General features: G+C 37.8%; 1 protein-coding gene across 2 annotated transcripts in view; it reads left to right on the top strand.

The window, feature by feature from the left end:
* Positions 1–25,135, top strand: part of EPSTI1 (epithelial stromal interaction 1) — a 106,506-nt gene that overhangs the window by 28,578 nt on the left and 52,793 nt on the right. For both annotated transcript variants that reach the window (XM_084876572.1, XM_084876571.1), the window contains exons 5-6: positions 598–681; positions 12,671–12,744. In XM_084876572.1, the coding sequence (XP_084732698.1) occupies positions 598–681; positions 12,671–12,744 (158 nt within the window). The remainder of the gene's footprint in view (positions 1–597; positions 682–12,670; positions 12,745–25,135) is intronic.

Raw genomic sequence — 25,135 nt, 5'->3', positions numbered from 1 at the left:
TTTCTAGTAGCCATGAAATAACACAGTAACTTACAGAAACATAAAACCTTTCAAGCAATTGCAAAAGGAAACTCTCAAAGGCAAAGAAATCAGGAGCTGAAGAGAGATATATTTAGAATTTTTATCCAAGCCATACATTAGTCAGCAGCACCCCTGTTTTTTTCCCCCCTCTAGTTTAACTCTACTATGTTTTGAATATTTTAATAACCTGGATTTGTTTACTGGATAGCAGTCATGAAAGTATTAAAAAAATAAAGTATTTAAGGTGCTTAGTGATTTTTTACAATGCATGTCATGAGTTTTATAATCAGTAACAATTATCTGCCCACCTTTTTCTCTTCCCACCCAGATTTGGGGAGGGGGGGGTGGGAGATGACAGACAGAGACCCAGGAAGAAATGCAAAGAGAAATTTCATATGCAGGAGAAGTAGCCTGGCCAGTCTCAGTGCTCTAAGTATTTGAAATACCAACCTATAATCATGGCGAGGTAGAGCACAAACAATACTGTAATTTGCCTTTCATCATAATTTTGTGTTCCAGAGATCAGACTGAAAAATAGTAACTGTTTTTGTCCTCTGTAATTTCAATACATTTTAGCTAAAAAGAGAAGAATCTGTAAGAATCAAGAAAGAAGCTGAAGAAGCCGAAATCCAAAAAATGAAAGCAATTCAGAGAGAGAAGGTAAGATAGTGGAGAAGATGATTAGTTAACATTGAGTGAGGGTATTTTATGTGTCAGGTTCTTTTCTAGACATGGTCCATGTGCAAAATTATTTAATCCTCCTAATAATCCTATGAAGTACATATTATTCTTATTAGCCAAGTTTACAAATAAGGAAACTGACACAGAGCAGGTAAATAATTTGCCCAGGGCTTACAGCCAGTAAATAGAAGTAGGATTCAAATCCAGGCTAATGGGTATCAGAGCTAGAGTTCTTAGTCACAGCACTATCTTGACTCTCAGGCAAATAATCAAAGTAGTCACTATATATTTGTATACAAGCATAGCAGTTAGTAATCATGGCAATTAGTGGTGGACCGCTGTATTTATCCGTATTTATAACCAAATACTGACTTTTCCAGGTGAATGCAAAATAAGTAAACATACTCACTTACTGATAGAAGAGAAAGTGCACATTTGCATTTCAGTATTAGGAATATAATCTAAACCTCAAAGTGTTTTTAGTTTTGATACTCATTCTGGGCTTGGGGAAATAAACCTCCTAAAAATGTTCATTTGCTAGAGAAGAAGGAAGAATGTAGTGTTATTCTCCCTTATCCCTGTTTCCTACTGTTATTCCTCACAAAGTCCTAAGCTGTAGCAGGTTTTAAGTGCTGAAGGTTTAGGGGCAAAGAGTTGACTCATGATGCTGACTACCAAGTATGAAACCTGCTGCAGGTGTAAGTCATGGAAGCACAAGTGCTAATCCTGCTGTCTGTGTCTCTCTCTCCCCCCCCCCCTCCTCTTTTATCTTTTTCTTTTAAAGATTGAGTGTTGGTCAAGATCTAAACCTGGTTACCAAACAATAAATATTTTTACCAGTTAGAGTTATGAAGCCAAAAGCTGGTGACTTACAAGATGTGTGACTTACAGTATGTGTGAGCCTTTTCCTCCCCTGAGAACCTCTCTACCTGCTGGGGAGCAGACTGAGTTTTTCTTGGAAGTGTCCTGTTGTGTTATGTGACCGTGAGCATACTGTACCCTTCCCTCAATTATTCCTGTAAAATGAGTCTATAAGCGCCACCTCCTCTTCTCCCAAGGTCCAGTAGCATCTGTGGATTTCACTGCTATATCTGTAGAGGTGTTGGTGTTGGGGAGGAGATAAGACTAGACTTATTGATGTGGAACTGTAGTGAAATGCTGAAGGTATAAGAAAAATATACAGGAAATTGGTTTATAAAATTTGATTTAGTAATCTATTTTCAACTGATCAGTCATTATCAGTCATTGTACCCTTACTAAAAACATCTTTATTACAATAACATTTTAACCCATCTATTTTTCTATCCCTTACTCTTTTTTTTTTTTTTTTATCCAACTCCCCTCCCCAATTTCCTCCTTCAGAGGAAGGTTCACACGTTGGTCTTCTGCTTGTAGAGGAGTGTCCCTCACATAGAACAAGTCTGTGCGCATTGCAGGCAGGGCTAAGAAAATCATTAAATCATTACCAGGAACTGATTGAAGAGGCATGCAGATCCTGAAGAATTATTGTGTTGCAACCGCTTAACCTAAAAGTCATTTATTAGTTGTCATTTAATATCCATAACTGGCTGGCTTGTGGGTCATTTATAGCTCATTTCTTCAAGGCTCAAGTAATGCATACAATTTAGAAATGTTAGTGGCTGAAATGGTTTCCTTTAAAATTGAGTAAAAGCAGCATTTTCCTATTTCCAACTTATGCCATAACACTAGATGTCCATCAATCACTAATTATAGAAATTTTAATTGGGTTGGCTTTTATAATATGACTAGAGCCCCAGTGCATGAAATTCGTGCACTTGAGGGGGCGGGAGGGAGTGTCCCTCAACTCGGCCTGTGCCCTCTTGCAGTCTGGAAGCCCTCAGGGAGTGGGACTAAGCAGGCAGTTGGACATCCATAGTGCTACTGTGGAAGTAGGAGAGACTCCCACCATTGTGGCTGCACTCACCAGCCATAAGCTGGGCTTCTGGCTGAGTTGCACACTCCCCCTGTGGGAGCACACTGACACCAGGGGGCAGTTCCTGAATTGAGCGTTCGCCCCCTGGTGGTCAGTGCACATCATAGCGACCGGTCATTCCACTGTTTAGTTAATTTGTATATTAGCTTTTTATTATATAGGACAACTGTAATAATTATTAGTATAAATTTGCCTGAAAGTGAGAGAAGGGAAGACAAGAGTTGTTATGTAGGTCCTTTCCATTCAAAGTATGGTCCCAACTAGCAGCACTGGCATCACTAGTGAGAAATGCAGAATCTTAAGCCCCGCCACAGACCCTCTGACTCAGAACCTGCACTTTAACAGGCTCTCCAACTGACCCTCATGCACATAAACATTTGGGGAGCATTAATCTAAACTACCTTACAAGAGAATGAGCAGACTTGGGTCTTTGCACAGACTTGATTTCTTGTCTAATTGGCCTAGTGTTTCCTGCTGTATATAAATCTGTGGCTTTCATACTAAATGTGAGCCTGTTCAGCAGCTTGCCTCAGATAAAAGAAAAATGGACATTAGCCATCTAGAAATGGCGTGCTTCACATTGCCATGTGAAAATGGCCAAGGGAAGTGATAATGGCTGTACTTACAGAGCATTTATTTTTTTTAAATGCACAAAAAACACACTCCTGGTCACCAGCCTGCAAAATATTGTCCTCCTTCCCTGGAAAATGGCTGCTGTCCAGGAACTCTGAGCCAAGTAGAATCCAAACAGCCCATGGCCACCTGAGAGCCTCTAGCTTGGCCTCAGGTCTTCACCCTCTTCGGTTCTTCTTCGGTCTCTTTTTGACTGGTCAGCATCTGTAAGAGAATGAGGAGAGAGTAAACTGCAGTCTGCCAATACATGTGGGTGTTCCTTGGTTCTTAATAAGCACCTGGGTGTGAATGGCAGCCAGATCTTTAGCATGTGGTCAGGAAGGTGGGGCCCAGGAGGAGTTAATTCTAAGGGTGAAGGGGGGACTTACAGAGACACTAGTATGCTTCAGTCAAACGTGTGTGTGTTCTCGATACTAGAGTATGCTGGTGCTATGTAACCTTCCCAGGTGTGCTGGAGCCTCCTTATTCTGGTTCAAGAGAGTGGATGGTTACATTCTCAAAATTTATTTGAACTAGTTGGCTCTATGTTGGGAGCTTGAAACTAACCATGTGGGAGTAATTTCATTACAGAAAACAGTAAATAATTTTTATCAGACTTTTATAATGTCCACAAATCAACCCACCTTCCTCCTCCCTGCTAGAGTGGGTTGTTAAGTTTATCAGCACACCACTGCTTAGTCCTAAATGAAATAAGTTCTCTCTCCCCTCCCCTCCCACCCACATTTCAAAGCCAAGCCTCAGAGGGCTAAGGAGGGAAAGAATTTTGTGAAGTATCTGGCACATTATGTGTCTAATATTTATTTAACAATAGATTTAATCCATGTGGTAGGCAGAATATTGTTCCCTTCCTGTCCCTCCATATTCTGATCCCTGGAACCTAAGATTATGTCATGTTACCTGGCAAAAGGGAATTAAGTTTGCAGCTGGGATCCTATATAATAAAGAGATAATATGCAAATTGACCCTCACACCCTCCAAGGTGGTTACCTATGACCAGGCTGGCAGGGGGGTTAGTGAGGGATGGACAAATGACTGAAAATGCAGGCTGCGTGGGGCAACCAGGCCAGCAGGGGTGTTAGTGAGGGATGACCAAATAACTGAACAGCAGGCTGCGTGGGATGACCAGGCTGGCTGGAGGGGGGCGGGGGAGGGGGGGGGCAGGTCAAGGCAACCAGATAGGCAGAGGGGGGCAATTGGGGGTGACAAGGCTGGCAGTGGGGGGCAGTAAGGGGTGACCAAGATGACCTAAACTGGCAGTCAGATATCCCTAAGGGGTCGCAGATTGGAGAGGGTTCAGGCTGGGCTGAGGGGACCCCCCCCATGTGCACTAATTTCATGCACCAGACCTCTAGTTAATTTTAATAATTGACTTACCTTCAAATAGGGAGAGTATCATGCATTATCTAGGTAGGTCCAGTGTAACCACGAGGGTCCTTAAATTGGAAGAGGGAAGCAGGTGATTGAGAGCATAGAAGGATGGGAGTAGGAGAAAGGCTTAGTGCCACTGCTGGCTCTGATGAGGGAGGGAGAATCTCTCTAAGAAGGTGGAAAAGGCGAGGGAAGAGATTCTCCTCCAGAAGGTAGGCAGACCTGCTGACAGCTTGATTTTAGCCCAGTGGGACTCATTTTGGACTTCTGACCTCTAGAACTGTATGATATTAATAATGTCTGTTACTTTAAGGCACTGTTTGTGGTGAATTGTTAGAGTAGCAATGGGAAGTTAATACAACTCGTGTAGTTTTATAATGATGTATTAATGTCTCTTCCTGGAAATCCGTAAAGCAGAGAAAACATCTCTAAAATATTTAGAGCATCGGAGTGGAAGAAAGTTATTAAAAATAATAAAACGGCAGCATACCCGATGCAACTGCTTTCTTTGCCACTGGATTTTACAGCACAAGCAGACGAGTTTTCATAAATCCTCGCAGCAGCGTTTCCCTGGAATTTAGTGCTGTGGGAGTGAACCTCCACCATGCTTTCCCCTCATGATCACACTCATTTTTCTCAACTTTTATATTGCCCACAAACTTAAAAGTGAAAATCTTTCAATTCTATGTAAAAGACACTCCCTACCTCCTGGGTTAATCTTGTTCTGCCTTCAAGCTACTTGTGCTTGAAATAATATTATAAAGTGCTATATGGTTTACAAATACTTTCTCTTAACTCTTCAAATCTCTTGGGGTATCATAACCTCAGAAAGGGCAAGAAAACAGGGAGAGATCTGAGTGGCATCCAAAGCCTTTCCTTGCTCTTTCCAATAAGCCATAAAATCATAAAGCTGGTGAAGTTATTTGGAGCACTGGAGGTCACAATGTTTTATGTAGACAAGGGGAACTGTTATTATTTTTAATGCTATAAAGTGAAGTGGGAACTCACCAGTAAAAAAATAAAGTGTACATATCAGATGCAGAGATGCATGCATATACATATTTTTAAGGAACCACATTTGCTTTTTATGTCTAGGAAACTAGGAGTCACAAGGGCTAAAGGTTTAAGAACAATTTTAAGGGTAGAACTCAACATTTAGAAAATTATTTTAATATTGTTTGCATAAACTAGGAAAGCCAGGAGTTCGCAGAAATATGGTTCCCACATCATGTATTCCTTTGTGGTGCATTGGTGTGGGCATTAAGCCTCTGGTTGTTGAAATGCTGTAGGATCCCATTAATTAACCTCATAAAGTTGGGATGTTAATATCTCTAAAATGCAGATGTAGTACTAAGAGGGCAAGCTGTTAGCTTCTCTGTGCTTCACTTTCCTTATCTGTAAAATGGGTATAATAATAATATAACAATGGGACCAGTTAGCTTAAAGGATACAATGACTAGCACTTAGTAAAAACTCAATGAGGGTGCTCTAATCTGATTAATTATGCTTTTGAAGATCCTACTTCTAGGAATATATCCCAAGAAACTAGCAACACCAATCAGAAAGGATATATGCAACCCTATGGTCATAGCAGCACAATTCACCATAGCTAAGATTTGAAAACAGCCTAAGTGCCCATCAGCAGATGAGTGGATTAGAAAACTGTGGTATATCTACACAATGGAATACTATGCTGCTATAAAAAAGAAAGAACTCTTACCATTTGCAGCAGCATGGATGGACCTGGAGAGCATTATGCTAAGTGAAATATGCCAGTTGGAGAAAGATAAACATTACACGATCTCACTCATTTGTGGAATATAATGAACAATATAAACTGATGAACAAAATAGATCCAGAGACATAGAAGCATCGAACAGACCATCAAACCTTAGAGGGAATGTAGGGGAGAGTGGGGTAAGGAGGAGAGATCAACCAAAGGACTTGTGTGCCTGCATATAAACATAACCAATGGGCACAGACAGTAGGGGGCAAGGGCACATGCTGGGATGTGGGAGCAGCTGGGAAGAGGTCAATGGGGGGAAAAGGAGACATATGTAATACTTTCAAAAATAAAGATTTTAAATTAAAAAAAGAAGTGGCTTAACAAGATAGCAGTTGACTCTTCTATATCAACTTCTTGTGTTGAACCTCATGTGAATTAATTGGCTCAATTATTTCATTTCCACCAGGCCCATGTGAATAAGATTTCTAGAGAAAACAAACAAAATGCTCATGGTTTTATTTTTTATTTTTTTATTTTTGGCCACACCAGACTACTGGGCTTCCTTCTCAGCTAGGTCATTAACAGTGCCTAATGCCTGACATTTTTCCTTTGAAATTTAGGCTCATTTCTAATTACTAAGGCTTTTCACCTTTTATGTTTTAAAAATTCTATTTTTTTCATGTTCATCTCATCACTTACCTTCTAGAAAGTAAAGGCTGTCAGGTCATAAGTACCTTTATTTTTCCATTTTTATCATCTTTCTTTGCTATTTCTATCCCTGCCTTATCTCAGGAGGAATAAGAAAGTGATTTTCCTTGCTGCTATAATAAATTCTGCCTCCCAGTGCTTACCATCTCATCTGCCCTTCCATATTCTCAGGAACCTTGCTGCTCTATCAGTTAAGCCCCGCTTTTCCCTGTCACTTTCTTGTGTGTGTGTTTTTTTAAATTATTTTTATTTTTGGAATCGGGAGGGGGTAAAAAAAAAAATCAATAAAATATATTAAAAAAAATATTTTTTATGTCACTAAATAATATAATAGCTGTTTCTGATTTAAAATTTTATGGTTTAACTGTATTAGATAAAGCCAAATGTTTTCCAAGTGAAAAAAAAAAAAAAAAAAAAAAAGAATAAAATCATACTCAAGTCTCTCATCTTTAAAACAAAGTATCTCTTTCTATTCTGGTTTTATTTCAACTCTTCCATTCCATTCATCGAGGCTCAACTTCTGAAATCTTCTCTACCACATGGGGTTTCCACCTGCCAATCTGTGGACTGACCCTTACAGTCACCTGTTAATGTTCCCAGGTGTTGCTAAGCTTAGCTGGCTCAGGAACTTGGCTTCTTTGAATCTTCACCTCTGAATTTGCCTTCTATCTCTAGTACTTCATTGGTATTGATCTAGTCAAGATCACCAGTGGTGCTCTTAATTGAAAAACCCAATGGAGACACTTTAATTTCCTAACTTATTTAAACTCCTTGTAACAATGTAATTATAAAATACTCTGTCCTTTAAATTCCACCCCTCTAAAATGCCTCAAGATCCTTTTCCTTCACTTGTTTTTCTACTATTGATGTTCCATCAGGTTCATTCCTTGATATTCTCTAATGTTCCCGTGCCTATGCCATCCTATCCTTAAGTGGACCCCACCACCCCCCGCACATTTCAAAATATAAGGATTTAGTTATTGCTTGTGCTGATGATTTCTGAAATCCATATCTTCAGGCCAAACCATATTCTTGAATCCCAGGACCAGATATTTTACTGGATGCTTGATATTTCTCTCTAGTTGTAAGTATATCTCAAATCCAATAGCTTCAAAACTGACTTCATATATTCACTCTGATGCTCTTAAATGACATTCATCTGGTACTATTCCCTTTTCCTTATACATCCTGTATTAATACTAGAGGCCCAGTGCATGTGATTCGTGGACCAGTAGGGTCCCTTAGGCTATCCTGGTGGGATTGGGATGAAGCCAGCTTTCCACCATCCCCCAAGGAATCCTGGATTTCAAGAAGGTGGTTCTCAGGTGACACACCCTGGAATCTGGCTCCCTTTTCTCTGGTTCTGGGTGTGTCACCTGATAACTGCTGCTGTCAAGTCACCACAGTTTGGCAGCTCCTGTGTTGAGCATCTTCCCCCTGGTGGTCAGTACACATTATAGCTACTGGTTGGAGTGTCTGATCCTGGTCGTCATTGCACGTCATAGCTACCAGTCAGACAGATGGTCAAATGGTTGGATGGTTGCTTAGGCTTTTATATATATATATAGATAGTCATACTTTCTATTAGTTCATTTTCCCCCCCTCCTGTTGTTTCTATCTCCTACATTTTGTTTTTAGAGTTTGTCCTTTCTTTTCTATCCCCATTGCCTTAATCTGGGACTCATTATTTATGGCCTGGATTGCTCTGAAAGTCATTCTACTGGTTTTTATATTTGTGGTCCATTCTCTGTGATGCTTTCAGAGTGAGATGCTTACTTTCCTGCTTAAAATAACATAATAGCTTATCTGCCTTTAATAAAGTCCAGAGTTGGCATACAAACCATTTTATAATTACCCATTTTTACCTTGTCTTTCACTCATATCATTACAAACACCTTTAAATTTATCCAGGAGCATCTTGGAGTTTCCTGAACTGGCATATTTTCTTGTACATTTGTACATTGAAAAATACTATAAACAGTGGAAATGCCTTTTTTTTCTATTCAGGGCTACTACCAGCCCAGCATTGCCTATGTGCAAATTGGAAGTGATTCCCCATCCAGACAGTCAGGTCTGCAGGTGCTCAGATCGGTGATAGAAAGCACCTTTGTGAAAAATAGAAAGACACCTCTGCTGTGCTGCAGCACCCCATGCTGTGGTGCTAGGTGTGGTGAGCGTAAAGCTGCCTCTTTTTCAGCCTTTCCAAACCTCTCCACTTGGCCCTCTCAGGCAGCGAGTAGCCCATACAATAGAGTACGGTAGCCCTACTCCCATCATCCCCTTCTCCTCTTGGAAAGCTCTTGTTTGTTTAAGTTTGGTCTCTATCAAGAATTTCTAGCTTTCATTAGATCTACGGTTCTCATCCTCTTATCCTATACAATAAAAGGCTAACCTGCAAATCGACCAAATGGTGGAATATCCTGTCTCTGGGATGCCCACTGACCACTAAGGGGCAGACACTCAATGCAGGGGCTGCCCCCTGGTGGTCAGTGTGCCCTCACAGTGGAAGCACCACTCAGCCAGAAGCCAGACTCATGGCTGGTGAGCACAGCAGCGGTGATGGGAGCCTCTCGCACCTCTGCAGCATCCACCTGCTGGCTTAGGCCCACTCCCTGTTGGGCCTAAACTGGCAGTAAGACATCCCCCAAGGGGCCCTGGGCTGTGGGACCCGCCCCCTCACTGTGCACGAATGTCATGCCCAGGGCCTCTTGGGGAATCAGAAGAAGGCTCTGAGCCCACTCTGTAAAAAATGAGCATACTCCTAACCCACAGCTCCATGAACCCAGTTAGAAAGTATATCCCAAGTGTTACTCAGCTACATAGCAGTCCGGGATGGAGTCTGCTACTTAGTAGGCACTGAAAGAATGTTTCAGGAACTGTTGAAAGCATTTCCCGATGATCCACTTCTGTGCTATTTCTATATGTTTGTATTACATTAGTTGTAAACCTCTATCTTCTACCACATTTTACATATTGCCCTCATGGCTTTCTTGTCTATGTCAAGCAGCTAGCTTCTGAAATTTTTCAGAGTAGGCACTGTTCTGTTCATATCTGCATTCCCAGCATCTAACATGGTACAATAATATATTAGGAATTTGTTAAGTGTTTGTTGAGATTATTTATTTATTTATTTATTTATTTATTTATTTATTTAGTGTGTGTGTGTGTGTGTGTGTGTGTGTGTGTGTGTGTGTGATGAATTCAATGATAATCTACTAATGAAGAGATTAAAACAATTTTTAAATTTCTGATTTTGCTAAAGGAACCTTAGCAGCCTTGGTCTCTAGATGTTTGTGCTTTTTCTTCGCTAGTCTCAAAGTAGCATTACTAAGACTGGTTTAATCAATATTTTCTGCTTTCTTGATATCTTTTACCTTTTCCCCCCCTCAGAGATGTAGGAAGCTCATCACAACTGACCACTTTGGGTTTCATGAATCAGGATTTTTTTTTATTTGGTTTTATAATTCTCTATTAGTTTTTTTCCTAGAATTATGTTTCATTAATAATCCAATTGCCTTGTATTATAATTGATTTATATTGGTTGTAGTAAGTTTCCTTTGTTTTTTTTTCCAAAACTGAAGTCATTCACCTTGCAAAATGGGACTAGTAAATTGTTCTGTGTGAATGAAGAGTTTTATGGAAATGAACAATATGAATATTCCTACCTCTTTGAAAGTTGAAGCCAAACTGACATTGGGGTTTGAAAGTGATGATTTCTATCAGTTTCCTTTCCCAGGTCCTCCTGCTGAGCAAACCTAGCTCTTTATATTAAAGCAAACACAGCTGTTCACATCTCATTTGGATTCATTTAAAACTTCAAGTCTCCCCTGTGATAACTTGTTTCAACTCCCTATTAACTTTCTAGGAATTTTACTTGTTCAAAAGCAAGATTTTTTTTTTAAAGAAAGTTGTATTGTAGTGAACAACAACAAAAACTCACCACAGTTCTGAGTTATTAAGTGGATTAAAATATATCAGAGCCATAGTGACAGTAATAGCAAATATGAAGTTCTTTGTCTCTAGACTCTCCAAGCAACCACTTTATTTATTTACTAGGGGCCCAGTGTATGAATTTGTGCACCTTGAAAGGAACTGTGGGTCACAAGGCTGCGGTAGGCACAGGGGCGGGTCTCAGCCCATCCTCCTTGCCCCTACCGGGCCCCTCCCACTATGGCCCTCCCCACCTTCCTTCTCTGTCAGCTGGCAGCCCTGCTCCTGCCACCACCCAGCCCAAGCACTGACAGTGCGGATCTCGCTCACACCTGCTGATGGAGCAGAGCTACCGGGGCCAGCAACAACAGTGGGTGTGAGTGGGGCGGCACCGTCAGGGGCTGTGAGACACAACTGCTGTCCTGATCACCCCTTAAGAGCAGGGGGAGGTGAAGAAGCCCTCAGGGGTGATCAGAGCTGGAACTGCTGCTCCCACCCACTGATGGCACCAAGTGATAGGGATCAGCACTGGGTACTAGAAGCAGCTGTGAGCAGTGACTCTGGCGCCTGCAGTGGGAGCGAGTGAGACCAGTACCAGCAGCAGGTGAGAGTGCTTAGGTGGCAGCGTGGGAGCAAAGAATTTTCAGTAAACACCAGAGGCTCACCCCGAAGATAGTGACCAGCACCCACTTTGGTCTGGTGCCCCCACTCACCTGCTCCACCATCTCACCACAGCTGCCAAAGCCCATCATGTTCCATGCACGCCCCCTGGTGGCCAGTGCACGTCACAGCAACTGTTTGTTCGGTTGTTCAGTTGTTCCAATTGTTCCACCATTTGGTCTATTTGCATATTAGCCTTTTATTATATAGGATTTATTTATTTAATTTTTAAAATTAATGTCAGAGATAAGGGGAAGGAAGAGAGAGATAGAAACATCAAAGATGAGAGAGAATCATTGATCAGCTGCCCCCTGCATACTCCACACTGGGGATCAAGCCCACAACCTGGGCATGTGCCCTGACTTTGGAATAGAACTGTAGCCTCCTGGTTCATAGGTTGATGCTCGACCACTGAGCCACACTGGCCAGGTACCAAACAGCCAGTTTTAAAAAAGAGATTTCTTTTCTATTCAAATGATGGCTTTTTAATAGCATTTTGCTGTTGAGTCTCTCAGCAACTTTAAGTATCTAATTCTAAATCAGAAGGGAGTTAGGTTGGCTTATTGAAAATCTTTTTCTGAATGTTTTAGTATATATAAATGTTGTCTGGACTATTTCACCATTTATTATAATTTTAATTTAACTTACTTTGTGTGGAAATTTCATATTTCCTTTAGAACATTTTTAAAACACTGCTTAAAATATAAATGATGTTGTCATTTAAACTAAAGAAAAAAATTTGAAATACTGATTCTGTGATTATACCAATCAGGCTGAAAGAGGGGAGCCAATGAAAGAACTGGGTGCTCCTGGCTTTCGGAGTAGTACCCATGGGCCGGGAGAGGGACACCATCTTGGAAGGCCTGGTAATACCTTCTTAGACTATTGGGGCTGCTTAAGCCTAATGGTTTTGGCCACTAGGTAATGTGCACACCATGATTCTGTGTAAGTTTCTCTAATAGATTACATTTTGATATTTACAATTTCAGAGCAAAAAACTAGAGGAGAAAAAAAGACTTCAAGAAAATCTCAGAAGAGAAGCATTTAGAGAGCATCAGCAATAGTAAGTTTATTTTTTCAGAGCTTTGTACCTTTATGACGATATTATTCATTCTGCTAGGTGGTGCTAACTTTTCAAAACATCTAATATTTGATTATTGGCTGTTACATTAATTATATAATTGAACTTCTTCATTATGTAAGTGAGGTTCTAAGGTTGGCAATATCTATACTCACCAAAGTATTTTTTAGTATTCATTTGATTAGAAATATTACTGCTAAACTTGAGGAATTCTTTATTATAAATAATTTGGAGGGCTTTATTTTTGGTGACTTGGGGCACTTCTAATTATATTGAATTCTTAGACACTGACATAAACTGAAGCAGGTGTTTGGAAAAAAACTACCAATACAGAATCTAAAGTAACTAGACATTTATCTAATGGATTGAGAACTATTACACACAGGTATTTTTGTAGACAAGAATCAAGAAATTAGTAAGTAATTATTGGCAAAATTGCCAACTGGTGGTTATAAACTAAAATACTTTTTCCAGTGTGATTTGTGAATAACAGCAGCTAACATGTACAAGACAACTAACTACTCTGTGCTGTATAATATAGATAATCTACTCTGTTATATAGGCTTTAAAGATAAGCTTGTGTACTAACTCTGTGTAGTTAGGTTACTTGCATACTGCTTAAAAGAATAGACAAAACCAAAGGAACATATTTCTGGCCCTAGGTTAATTCCAAATGTGGTAGAATTCAAACCAAGTTGATCTGGGTTCAAAGTCATAGCTCTGTTTCCAAGATATGACCCTGGACAAAACTACTGAGCCTCTCTGAACTTTATTTAAAAAAAAAAATTAAATAGGTATGTTAATGTCCCTATATAGGCCTATCTGTAAGGATTACATAAAATATCTTCTGTAAAGGGCATAAAAGTGCCTGAATATTTTAGGGACTTGAAACTTTTTATAGAGGTCCTTGTTGAATGGGATCAGACAACTTTGATCTTGCCAGGACTGTGCGAAGATTTTTGGCCCATGAGACCTAGTTATTGGCCTTGCACTCTTTTATATGGATTGCTCTCTCACTCTTTCTTCTCTTCTCTTCCCATTATTGTACCTCTTTTGCAGAATTTAAGGTTATTCTGTGTAGGGTGAGCATATATAACACCCTAAATCATGATGCTCTTATAAGTATAGCATGTTCTTGTTTTCTCATTTCACTGAAATTATTCTGCCTCGAGGGTAAGCAACTCCTCCTTGCTTTAAGACTCAAGAGGTAGGAACTGGGAAAGAACTTTATCAGAGCTTCACTTTGCCCCTAAGCAAGTTAGGTACTTGGCCTCTACTACCCAGGATGGAAAATGAATGGGGGATGAAATGGGAGTGGGTGGAAGCACTAATGAATGACATTATCTTCTCTAAGTTAAACAGGCATTGCCCTCATTTGAGACATAGAATTCACACTTTCCCTGCTCTTCTTTAAGGCAGGCATGGGGGATGAGGGAGCTGGTAGGAAGCTAAACACCAGAAATCCTCTGTCTTAGAGAGATGGCAGGAGGGAGGCAATAAATGAAGAGCTCTATTATTGAATCCCATTTTTGGGTAGAGAATAGATGAGAGTTGTAGCCTACAGATACAATAAGAACAAATATATTTATCCTGTGGCATCCTAGTTTTACACTAGAAAAACGGGAGGCCTGCTTACCAACCTGGGGTTTTAGGTAAGGACTGGGAAGTTGAATGAGTCCTTTTTCTGGAGAGTTTTAACATGGTTAGGTGAAGGATGTGCGATAGTTTCAAAAGACTTGAAGATTGTGCCACCCAACTCCTTTCTTTCACAGTCTTCAGGCTTCTTGAATTTGTATTTTACTGAATGCCAGAGACCAATCATCCTATTTCTTTGAAGGAAAAATGTTTTACCTGCAGCCACCTCACAACCATCAGTGGAGCTGAATTCAATTACAGGCACATTTCACTCTTGATCTTTCTTCTGCTTATTGTGAAAGTCCCAGCTAACCAGGGAAAAGAGAAGTTGGCTAAAAATGTGAAGTATCGCAAATTGGTTTTTAAAGCCTATTGAGAAACACAAGAAGTATATATTTGTAAGTTTTTAAAAGAGTATTTTTTAACTACTTTTGACATTAAAAAGACCCATAGTTCATGAAGGGAATGACCATTATAATAAATAAAAATATGAAAGGGACTTCTTAAAAAAGATGGAAACTCTGCATAAGAAGTCTTGGTAATACCTTCTTAGAGTCAGTTTATGGGAAAAATTTGTCTAGGAGAGCTGTTAGAATTTTAATAGCGCAAAGATTCCACCAGGCTGTTCTTCATCCTCCCGCCACCTTCCTACCCCAAAATTAGATTCTCATAAAACTGTCAAACCAAGAAACACAAAATAGAAACACAAGAAAGAAATTCTTTCAAACCAGTCAATACCTCATGTCCTTACCATTTTCAGTGTGCTGTGATATGTGATTCCAATAGCAAACAAGGAACGTTTTTGTTGTTGTCCTTGTTGTTTTTCTGAAGAGAAGGGTAATCATGGACTTGCGTGGACTGTAAATCCAAGTTGCTAGAGAAAAAGCTCATGATAGCATCTTGGGGCACCACCAGGGGAATCTTAATGTGCTCTTTCTTAACACCTTGTTCCTGACTTCGTTCATTTGCTTCTGATTATTTTTAGTGTTGTCAATTATTTAGCTAAAAGGCAGAAAACTAGGCTTTTATTGACATCCAAAGGGACTCTCCTGAGTGTAATAATGAAGGCAGTTTATTGAATGCCTGTGAGGTTGCTTTCTAATTGTATGCATTAATCTGCCCAGGCAAGCTGGCTGAAAATACCCCAGCAGATTGCACGTGCAGATGGAGCACACAGGATGGTTTTTATGAAAAGACCTCTGGAATGTACTTCTGCAGTACTCTCTTTTCCTTAAAAATCAAATGACTGTGAAAATTTCAATTGGCAGCTGAGAACAGACCAGATTAATGGTGCATTAAGTCTGCTACTGTGGCTGGGACAGACTCAAATTTCACAATTTAGTGTTAGTTCTAGGATTCGTGAGCATGAAAGTGAAGGGTAGAAATCGACATTTAGCCACCATGTAGTTTTCACTCTTATTTTTATTCTCTCTATATATTTACTATTTATAAAAAGTCAAATGTGGTACTTTCCTAGATGGCCTTTTCTATCATCAATATTACTAGATTGAGGATTTGAAGCATCAGTTAATGAAACTTTTGTTATGGATCTTCGTTTTTTTATATCAATGAAGGATGTTGTGATTTAGGTTATTTAAAACATTAAGTAAAACCTCAGCATTAGAAGTTTTAAATGGAATTTATATTTAGGATTATAGTCATCTTTTAATCATTTTTTGATGGATGTAGAGAAAAGTTTAAACTTTGTGCCTATTTAACCAATAGTGGGATCTCAGGTAGGATTTGTGGGGGGTGTCAGATGCATTTTGTGTGTGAGTGTTAGGAAAAACAATGTTTTCTTAGGGATTTGCTGAAGAATTGGGCATCTTTTAAACAATTAAAATGTTAATTCATATCTAATAACTATTAAATGTAATAGGTTATACATTTGTGTAGTTTTTTTTTTCTTACAAGTACAAAGTATTGCCCTGGGCAGGTGGCTCAATTACTTGGAGCATTATCCCATACACCAAAAGGTTGTGGGTTGGCTTCCTGGTCAGGGCACATACCCAGGTTGCGGGTTCCATCCCCGTTCGGTGTGCATGTGAGAGGCAACTGATAGATGTATCTCTCTCTCTCCCTTTCTCTCTCTAAAATCAACAAACATATCCTTGGGTGAGGATTTTTTTTTTAAAGTGCTTGGCTTAATTAATTTAAATAACCAAAGTAATAATAAGCTGCTGCTGTATCATTGGGGACATGTAGAGTTCAGGTATACTATGCATAATGTATAAATTTTTTTATTCTATTTTTAGATTAGCCCTATTAGGGCTATATCATCTTTATTTTACAGGTAGATGATTGGGCAATTTAAATTGCTCAAAATCATAGAGACAGTAAACGATGTAGCCAAATCTTAGTCTAGAGATGTGAAGGGTTAGGGAAGATAGGCAATTTAGAAATGTGGTGTACTTTGAAGCTCAGGAACATCTGCCCAGGGTGGGGGCTGGTAAGCACTGTAGCCACATGAGGGACCTGTGGAGAAGACTTTAGGGTAGGTCAGTGCAGAGAGAAAAACTTGGGCAAAGCTGACTTCTGTTTCTTCCTACTAAGATTTAAATTTCATCTAACAAAAGGAAAACTGAGGAAGTGTCTTTTCTGATTTTCCTTATATGTGAATGACATCCTCTTCCAGGTCCAAGACTGAGTTAGTTCCACAACTAAATTTACGTGCGGAATGCATGGGTTTTTGTGACCTCCCTGCCTATACTGTACTCCTAGATATAGTTTCCAGCATTTCTAGGGGAGAAGGAGCTCAGTTCTTGAGAGCTAAGTTTGAAAAAATCTTGGAATCGAGCTCATTTTGAAATAGTTCCTATTTCCAAACTGCCAAGTGCCCCCTTGTGCTCAGCCTGTGGATTGTAATGTGGGAAGTTTTCTGCCGTTGGAGCCATGCATTTCTTTTATTTCCATTTGAATAATAGTGTGATTAATTCCTAGGAGACACATCTTCATCTATTTTAGTTTCTTAGAGCAGAGGATCTAGACAGGTCTGCTGAATATGCATAACTAGGCCTCAAGTTTTCCTTCTAGTATGCTCACAAAACTTCTAATGCCTTCCATGGGAGCTTCCAAAAGACACTTAAGGGCTAAATTGATCCCTTATCCATATGGTAGGCTTAAATCCAACCTCGCATTTTATAATCCAAGTAAGGTGAATCAAGAGTCATTCTTTTCATAACTATCTTATGCTAATGAAGCGAACTTATAGATAAAGGAACCCTCTACTTTGCTCAGTATATGACGGAACATTTTATGGGGAATCTGATCTGAGAGAGTCTCTGCCTACTGAATGTTAAATCACGTTGATGTTAAGATCATATCAAAATTTTCACTCACTCTCAGCCTTCCTGCAGATGTTCTAGTGTACATTACCTCATTTTCATTCTGCTGCCACCACCATCACATAGGTATTTATCGCATGCCACTTGCATTGTGGCTTCTGTGTCCTTGTCATCCTTTGGACTGCGGGAACAGTTTCATAACTGTCATTGTCAAGAGTCTCTTCCTCTTCTCTTGATTATCTTAAATGTTTTGTCAGATTTCATTTCCTAAAGCACAACTTTGGTCATGTCCCTACCTTACTCTAAAAGCCTCCATTATTTCCCATTGCTTATCAAATGAACTCTCAATGCTTTAGCCACATGTGGGCCACCTTAGTAAGAAGATGGTCACTGTAGTAAAGATATATTAGAAATAACTGATAAGAAAGAGTCAGCCCTGGCTCAGGTGATGTGGAGGGAGGGTTTGAGGAAGCAGGGCTTTGCTCAGGAAGCAAGGGTAATTATTTTTTGGTATCTTAATCCATCTTACCTAAAGGGAGGGGGAAGGCATTAGTGAGATTAATTCTGTACTTGATAAAGAGGCAGTAGTCACTCACAGTAGTCAGAATTTTGGGGTGTTTGGTCCCTATTATGATTAAGAAAGGTTCATGTATTTTTTTGGCTTAGACATGTCATGGAATAGTCTTATTTTCCTCATGACCCACCACAGTCACTGAGTAACCTCTTTGATGTTGCTATTGTATAAAATTACTTTCAACAGGAGTTCACTAGGGCCAAGTTTTGAGTGCCTGGCTGTCATGGATCATTTCTGTCTTTCTCAGTATGTAGTGAATAAATGGTAAAAGATAAAAGTTTATTTTAAAATTATTTAACTTAATTATCTCATCACTGGAACCTGGTGTCAGTGCTACCCCTTTTGGAAGGGCAGATCTGGGAGTAGACTGCCTGTCTGGGTTCCAACTTTACCCCATCTCCTTACTAGTTGAAGAACATTATTTCACTTCTGTGAACCTCAGTTTTCTCTTGTTTAGCATGGGGTGAGGATAGAAATTGTTGCTAGTTCAAAAGAAGATTAATCAACATAATTCACGTTAGAAATCTAGCATAGTGCTTGGAAGGCAAAGTGAAGCAAAGTATGAAGGGACTCCAAACAGGCCAGCAGGGGAAGAAGTGAGAGAAAAGGACTAGCTGACTCTGGCCCTTTCCCCCAAGGATAGAGCCTAAGAACTCGATGACACAACATCATTCACTAAGAAGGCCCCGGGGCACTAACAGAGCTCCTGATAAACATACTGTACCTGGGGAAATGTGTTTCCCCCTCCAGCACAAGCTATCTGCATCACCTCGTTCGTTTATCAGTTCTATGTGAGTTCTATGAAAAAAAAAATACCATAAAAGGAACTCCGGTCAAACAAATAATGCATCTAAGAAGGAAGAGGAGATAACACACCAGAATAATTCTAAACAAAAAAAGACAGCCACAGTTCTGGTCAGTGTTGCTCAGAGGTTGGAGCATCTGGCCACACACTGAAGTATGGAGGGTACGATTCCAGGTCCAGGGCACCTACCTGGGTTGCAGATTTCATCCCCAGCCCAGAGCGGGGTGCACACAGGAAGCAACCAATTTGATGTGTCTTTCTTTTTCTCTCCCTCCTTGCCTCCCTTTCACTCTCTCCAAAAATCAGTAGAAAAAATATCCTTGAGTGAGGATTAACACAAATAGTGATTAAAAAAAGAAAGATAATAACATTTATGGTCAAGTATATGATTGTTTTATATGTATATATTTTTTTAAATTAGGAATCAGGATTAGGTCAAATTAAAATCATGGAAGATTTTAGTCCTAGAAGAGGTAGAGAAAGAGAGGGACATGGGAAGTAAATATTTGTTTCTTTGCATGAGTGAATGTTTGTAAGTTGTAGATATTGATATAAAAACATATAGTTATGTATTTTATGTTTAACTATATATGTCCAAACAGGATATATAAAATAAAGACTTTAGGAAAAAAAAGTACAATAAATGAAAATTTGATCATTACAGCAAAGGCAACAAGGCAGTTGGACTTTTTATACACCATAGTCAACAATTACATAAAGAGTATATAAGCTAGGTTTCCTTGTTAAAAGAAAAGCTCTTAGATTGCATTAAAAGAAAACTAGCTATATGCATAGAAAATAAAAATCTAGCTATAAGCTATGATAGGAGTTATCCATAAAACAAAATAGTTGATAATAAAGGTATGGGTCCTATGTTCATAGCAGTGCTATTTACAATAGCTAAGATCTGGAAACAGCCCAAGTGCACATCAGTAGATGAATGGATAAAAAAAAGCTATGGTACATTGAAATCCTAGAATACTATGCACAGTAAAATAAATAAATAAATAAATAAATAAATAAATAAATAAATATAAAAAAAGATCTCTTACCCTTGAGACAGCATGGAGGGACCTGGAGAGTATTGTGCTAAATGAAATAAGCCAGTCAGAGAAAGACAAGTATCATCCAATGTCACTCACATTTGGACAAAATACACTGATGAGCAAAATAGATCCAGAGTCACTTATGCATGGGACAGACTGTGGAACCTCAAAGGGAAGGCTGGTGTGAGTGAGGTGGAAGAAATCAACCAAAGAACTTGTGTGCATATATATGCTAACTCATGGGCACTAATAATAGTGTGGGAAAAAGGGGACATATGTAATACTTGATGAGGTCAAAGGGAAAAAGGGGACATATGTAATACTTTCAATAATAAAGATTAAAAATAACGAGAAATACACTAAAAAAGGTATGGAAAATATATCCATAAATGCTAACAAAAGCAGGCTGATGTAGCAATATCAATGAGAAAAAATTGAATTCAAGGTGAAAAGTAATAGGACAAAGGATATTTTATGTACATAAAATGTATAATATAATCCAAAAGATAATGTGAATTATAAATCTTTATCAATATAGATCTGAAATATATAAAACAAAACTGCTGAAGTCTATAATATAGATGGGTTTACCAGATTTCCCTTTTATTTAACTAATTCGCCATAAAAATAGATTAAATGACTTAAAGGGAACTGCTTAAGTAATATGTGATTTGGATAACAATAACTCCACAGTGTTAGGTGGATACAGTTACAGTGTTGTAACCAGTATGTGAAAATGAATATTCCTTACAAATACCAACTTAACTACTATAACTAAGTCCTCAGACTATCTTTAAATCCCAGAGGAAAAAAAAACAAACACCCAAGTCTTAGAAAGTCACCATTCTTAAGAAAAATGTAATAAAATTAAATATTAAGCAATACGAAATTTAAAACTCCATCCACTTAAAATATTTTTGAATTACCTTCTGAAATGATCTTTATGATATAAAGATTGAAACCAAAAATTAAATTACAATTTACTCTGACATAAAAGAATATAAAATTTAAAATATCCCATGCTAAAATGATAGAATGTGGCTATAAGGTTATTTAGAAAAAGTAGGTTTTTAAAAGTATTTAGTAAAAAATGAAAATAAAAGAACAAAGCACTTAACTAAAATAGAAATATAACCATAAAATAAATACAAATAAATAAAAGGAAGGAATAAATACAGAACAATTTTACAACATTATGAAATAAAAACATTTTTATGATCTATAAATTAAACGAGGCTTTTTGTTTTTTTGTTTTGAAAATTCTGATGGAAGAGACAAATTTTGATTTATCTGAATAAGGAATAGAGAAGAATTCCAAAGGCACAAAAAGCATAACCAAAATTCTGGAAGAGAAAAATACTATGCTCATTTCTAACTGTTTGATTAGAAAGTTTGGGTGCAACAATTATTTCCTAGGAAAATATATGTATACGATTAGACTTGATGTCTGATTAGAATAAAAACTATAAATGGAAGAGAAAATGTAGTTTGACCTTACTAAAAAAGATGCTAGACCCAGTTGGTTTTATCGGTGAGTTCTATCAAACCTTCAAAGAAAGTGATAGATTTTGTTTGAAATCATAGATAAAGATGACAGCTTTTCAGTGTAGTCTGGAACAGGATTGCATGAGTGCTTGTTGTTACTGATACTGAATTTTAGATAGATAATTAGAGACAGTTTCTATTTCTAAGAAATAAATAAAGAACTAAATATTGGAAAAGAAGAAAGAAGTGCCTCTGATTTTCTATCTAAAACCAACCCAAAGGGATCAACTAAAGAATTATTAAAACTGATACAAATAATTCAGCTAACATGAATTAATCTCAAATTATATTCAAACATTTCTGTCTTTTCTATATGCTATAAAAAGTCCATTATGTAATTGAAAGAAAAAAATTAGATATTTTTATAATAAAATACCTAAAAAAAGATGAAAATAAATGTATACCATCTATTTACTATAAAGGGGGAATCAAATCAAGGATGATATTTCCCTTCTTATTAATGTTTAAATTAAACAGGACTTCTTGTGGAATTTGATAAACCAATTTTAAAGAGAAAATATTCAAAAATAGACAAACTTAAACATGAGAAATTTAAGTTACACGAGAGAGGGGCTTGTTATACCAGGTATTATATATATGCAATATAAAGATATGGTAATAACAAAGTGTTGTTGGCATTGTAATAAGTAGATTTGTTGAATGACAATCTATAAATAGACCCCAAAAATGGGAATTTAGTATTTAGGATTATAGTTATTGATAAAAGGTCAAATCCATTCCAAAAGGACTGACAACTTGACAAGTTGTATTGAGTCAACACAATCAAATGTAATAAAGAATATGTAGAAACTTTTTGCTAAGCCTTATATATAACTCAGAAGCCATAAAGAAAAAATACAGATTTGACTGCAGAATAATTTAGAATAGACATCACAATGAACAAGGGTACAATTAAGTGATAGACTAGGAGAAAATATTTGCCTCAGAAGTAATAGACAAAAGCTTAATTTCACAAAGAACTTTTACAAATTAATAAGAAAAAGACAACACTAGAAAACTTGGCAAAGAGCTTGAAAAAGCAGTTAAGAGAGAATAAATACAAATTAATAAAAATATTCAGCCTCACCAATTACTAGAGAAACACAAATAAAATTTTTATTTCTTTACACTGACAAAAACACAAATGAGTTGGTAAGAGCATTGGGAAATATGGTTTCATTTATTGAACAATGAGCACCTGGTATGTGGTTAGCGCTGCATTAGCTTGTAGGTTCTAGGTGTGTGTTGTGAATAGAGATAAAATGTGGAAATTCTGATAATAAACAAGCCAACAAAGAAATATACAGCATAACAGACTATAATAATTCCTATGAGGAAGCATAGTGGTAGAGTTGGTGATCTCTACTTGTGATCAAGAATAATGGGACCAGGAAGGGAGAATATCCTTAGCATGTTAGGGAGTCTTAACTCTGAGAAAATGGCATTTGAAATGAAGATAGAAGCATGAGAAGGAACCAACCATGTTGAGAATCAAGGAAGGGAGCACTGGGCAGAGGCACCGGAGGGAAGCTGGTGCCAGCAGTCGGGGCAGGGAAGACCTACTATTGCACAAATTTTATGCATCGGGCCTCTGATATTTCATAACCTGAAAGAAAGTTGGCATATGTGAGTTGAAGTGGAAAAAGAAAAGAGAAAACATGAAGTTGACAAGTTAGAAAGGTGTCAGACATCATTCAGGCTGAGGCACAGAGGTGAGCCTGGATTTTATTTAAGCTACAAGGATAAACCTTCAGAAGCTTTTTATTCTTTTAAAAGAATAACTACTCTGTTTTGCTGTGTTGAAAATAGGTTTGAGGAGACAAAAATAGAAATGGAGGAGCCAGTAAAGCATAGCTTGTTTTATTGTGCTTTGCTTTCTTGCACTTCACATATATTGCATTTTCATCAACATCCAGGCAAGACCCTCCACCAACAAAAAGATTACAACTTGCTGAAGATGATGATTTGCCTAACTCACTTTATTGTGGTGGTCTGGAACCAAATTCACAATCTCTAACATATGCCTATAAGAATATCAGTTCAGTAGCCAGGTAAGAGTGGGCAGTAGTTCAGATTAGGGCAATGTCAATGCAGAGAAGAGTAATACAGCAGTCTCTCCTTATCGTCAGTTTTGCTTTCCTGCAATTTTGGAACCATGGTCCAAATTTTCAGAAATAAACAACTTGTAAGTTTTAAATTGCACACCATTCTGAGTAGCATGATGAAATTTGAAATTATCTTGTCTCATTTGGCCAGCATATTCAGGCTGAATATGTTACCTGCCCATTAATCACTTAATAGCTGTATAGATTATCAGAGACCACATTTAGGCAACTTTTATTACACTATAGTGCATGTTATAATAGTTCTATTTTTTATTACTTATAGTTTTTAATCTTTTACCTGCTTAATTTAAAATTTAAACTATATTGCAGGTATGTATGTTTAGGAAAAAATATAGTATGTGTGAACTTGATAGTATCCATGGCTTCAAGCATCTATTGGGGATCTTGGAATATCCCTCATGGAATATCCCTACTCTCCCTCCTCTCTCTCTCTCTCTCTCTCAAATCAGTAAACCTATTCCTGGGTGATGATTAAAATAATAACAAAATGACAGGCAACAGTATTTCTCTATTACTTTAAAAAATTAATGTACATTTGGATCTGAACAAGCAAATCTTAGACTCAAAAGCAGTTCATATTTACTAGGTGTATGGTTAATAATGGCTGATTTTATAATCAAAGAAAACATGATTACATGAAAATTAATAAGACATTTTTGGGGATGAGGAAGAAGGAAGAATCACAGATAACTCCTAAATTTCTGACTGGATGTATTGGATGTATAATGGTGCCATGTACTGTGATGAGGACTATTAGAAGATCAAGGTTTAGAAAGAAAGATATCAAAGGTTTGCCCTGGTCAGTTAGTTGGGAATCTTCCTGTACACCAAGAGGTTGCTGGTTGCTGCTGGTTCCATTCCCCGTCAGGGCACATGCTCGAGTTATGAGTAAGGGGTGTACAGGAGGCAGCCAATCATGTTATGTTCTCACATTGATATTTCTCTTGTCTCCCTTCCCCTCTCTCTAAAAATCATTAAACCATTCTTTAAAAAAAAAAAAAAAAAAAGAAACATATAAAAAATTTGCTTTTTAACATGCTACCTTTGAGATGACTGGGAGATAGCAAATGGGAAGTTGTATATATGAATTTGGTGCTTGGGTAAGTAGGTAAGTGGGAGGTAGAAGTTTAGAAATTCATGTAAATATAAGCCATGTAAATGAATTAAATCACTTAAGATGTGGTTTATATATTTAATGGAATATTACCTAGCCATAAAAAGAGTAAATCTTGCCATTTGGGACAACATAAGTATTATAGTAAACAAAATAAGTCAGACAGAAAAAGACAAATATAATAGTATTTTGCTTATATGCATCATATAAAAACAAAATAAATGAACAAAACAGAAACAAACTT

Source organism: Pipistrellus hanaki (genome assembly GCF_964339955.1).
Source record: "Pipistrellus hanaki genome assembly, chromosome: 3".
NCBI classification, from domain to species: domain Eukaryota; kingdom Metazoa; phylum Chordata; class Mammalia; order Chiroptera; family Vespertilionidae; genus Pipistrellus; species Pipistrellus hanaki.
Note: the sequence above shows the minus strand (reverse complement) of the source record. Positions and strands in the feature narration are given on the sequence as shown.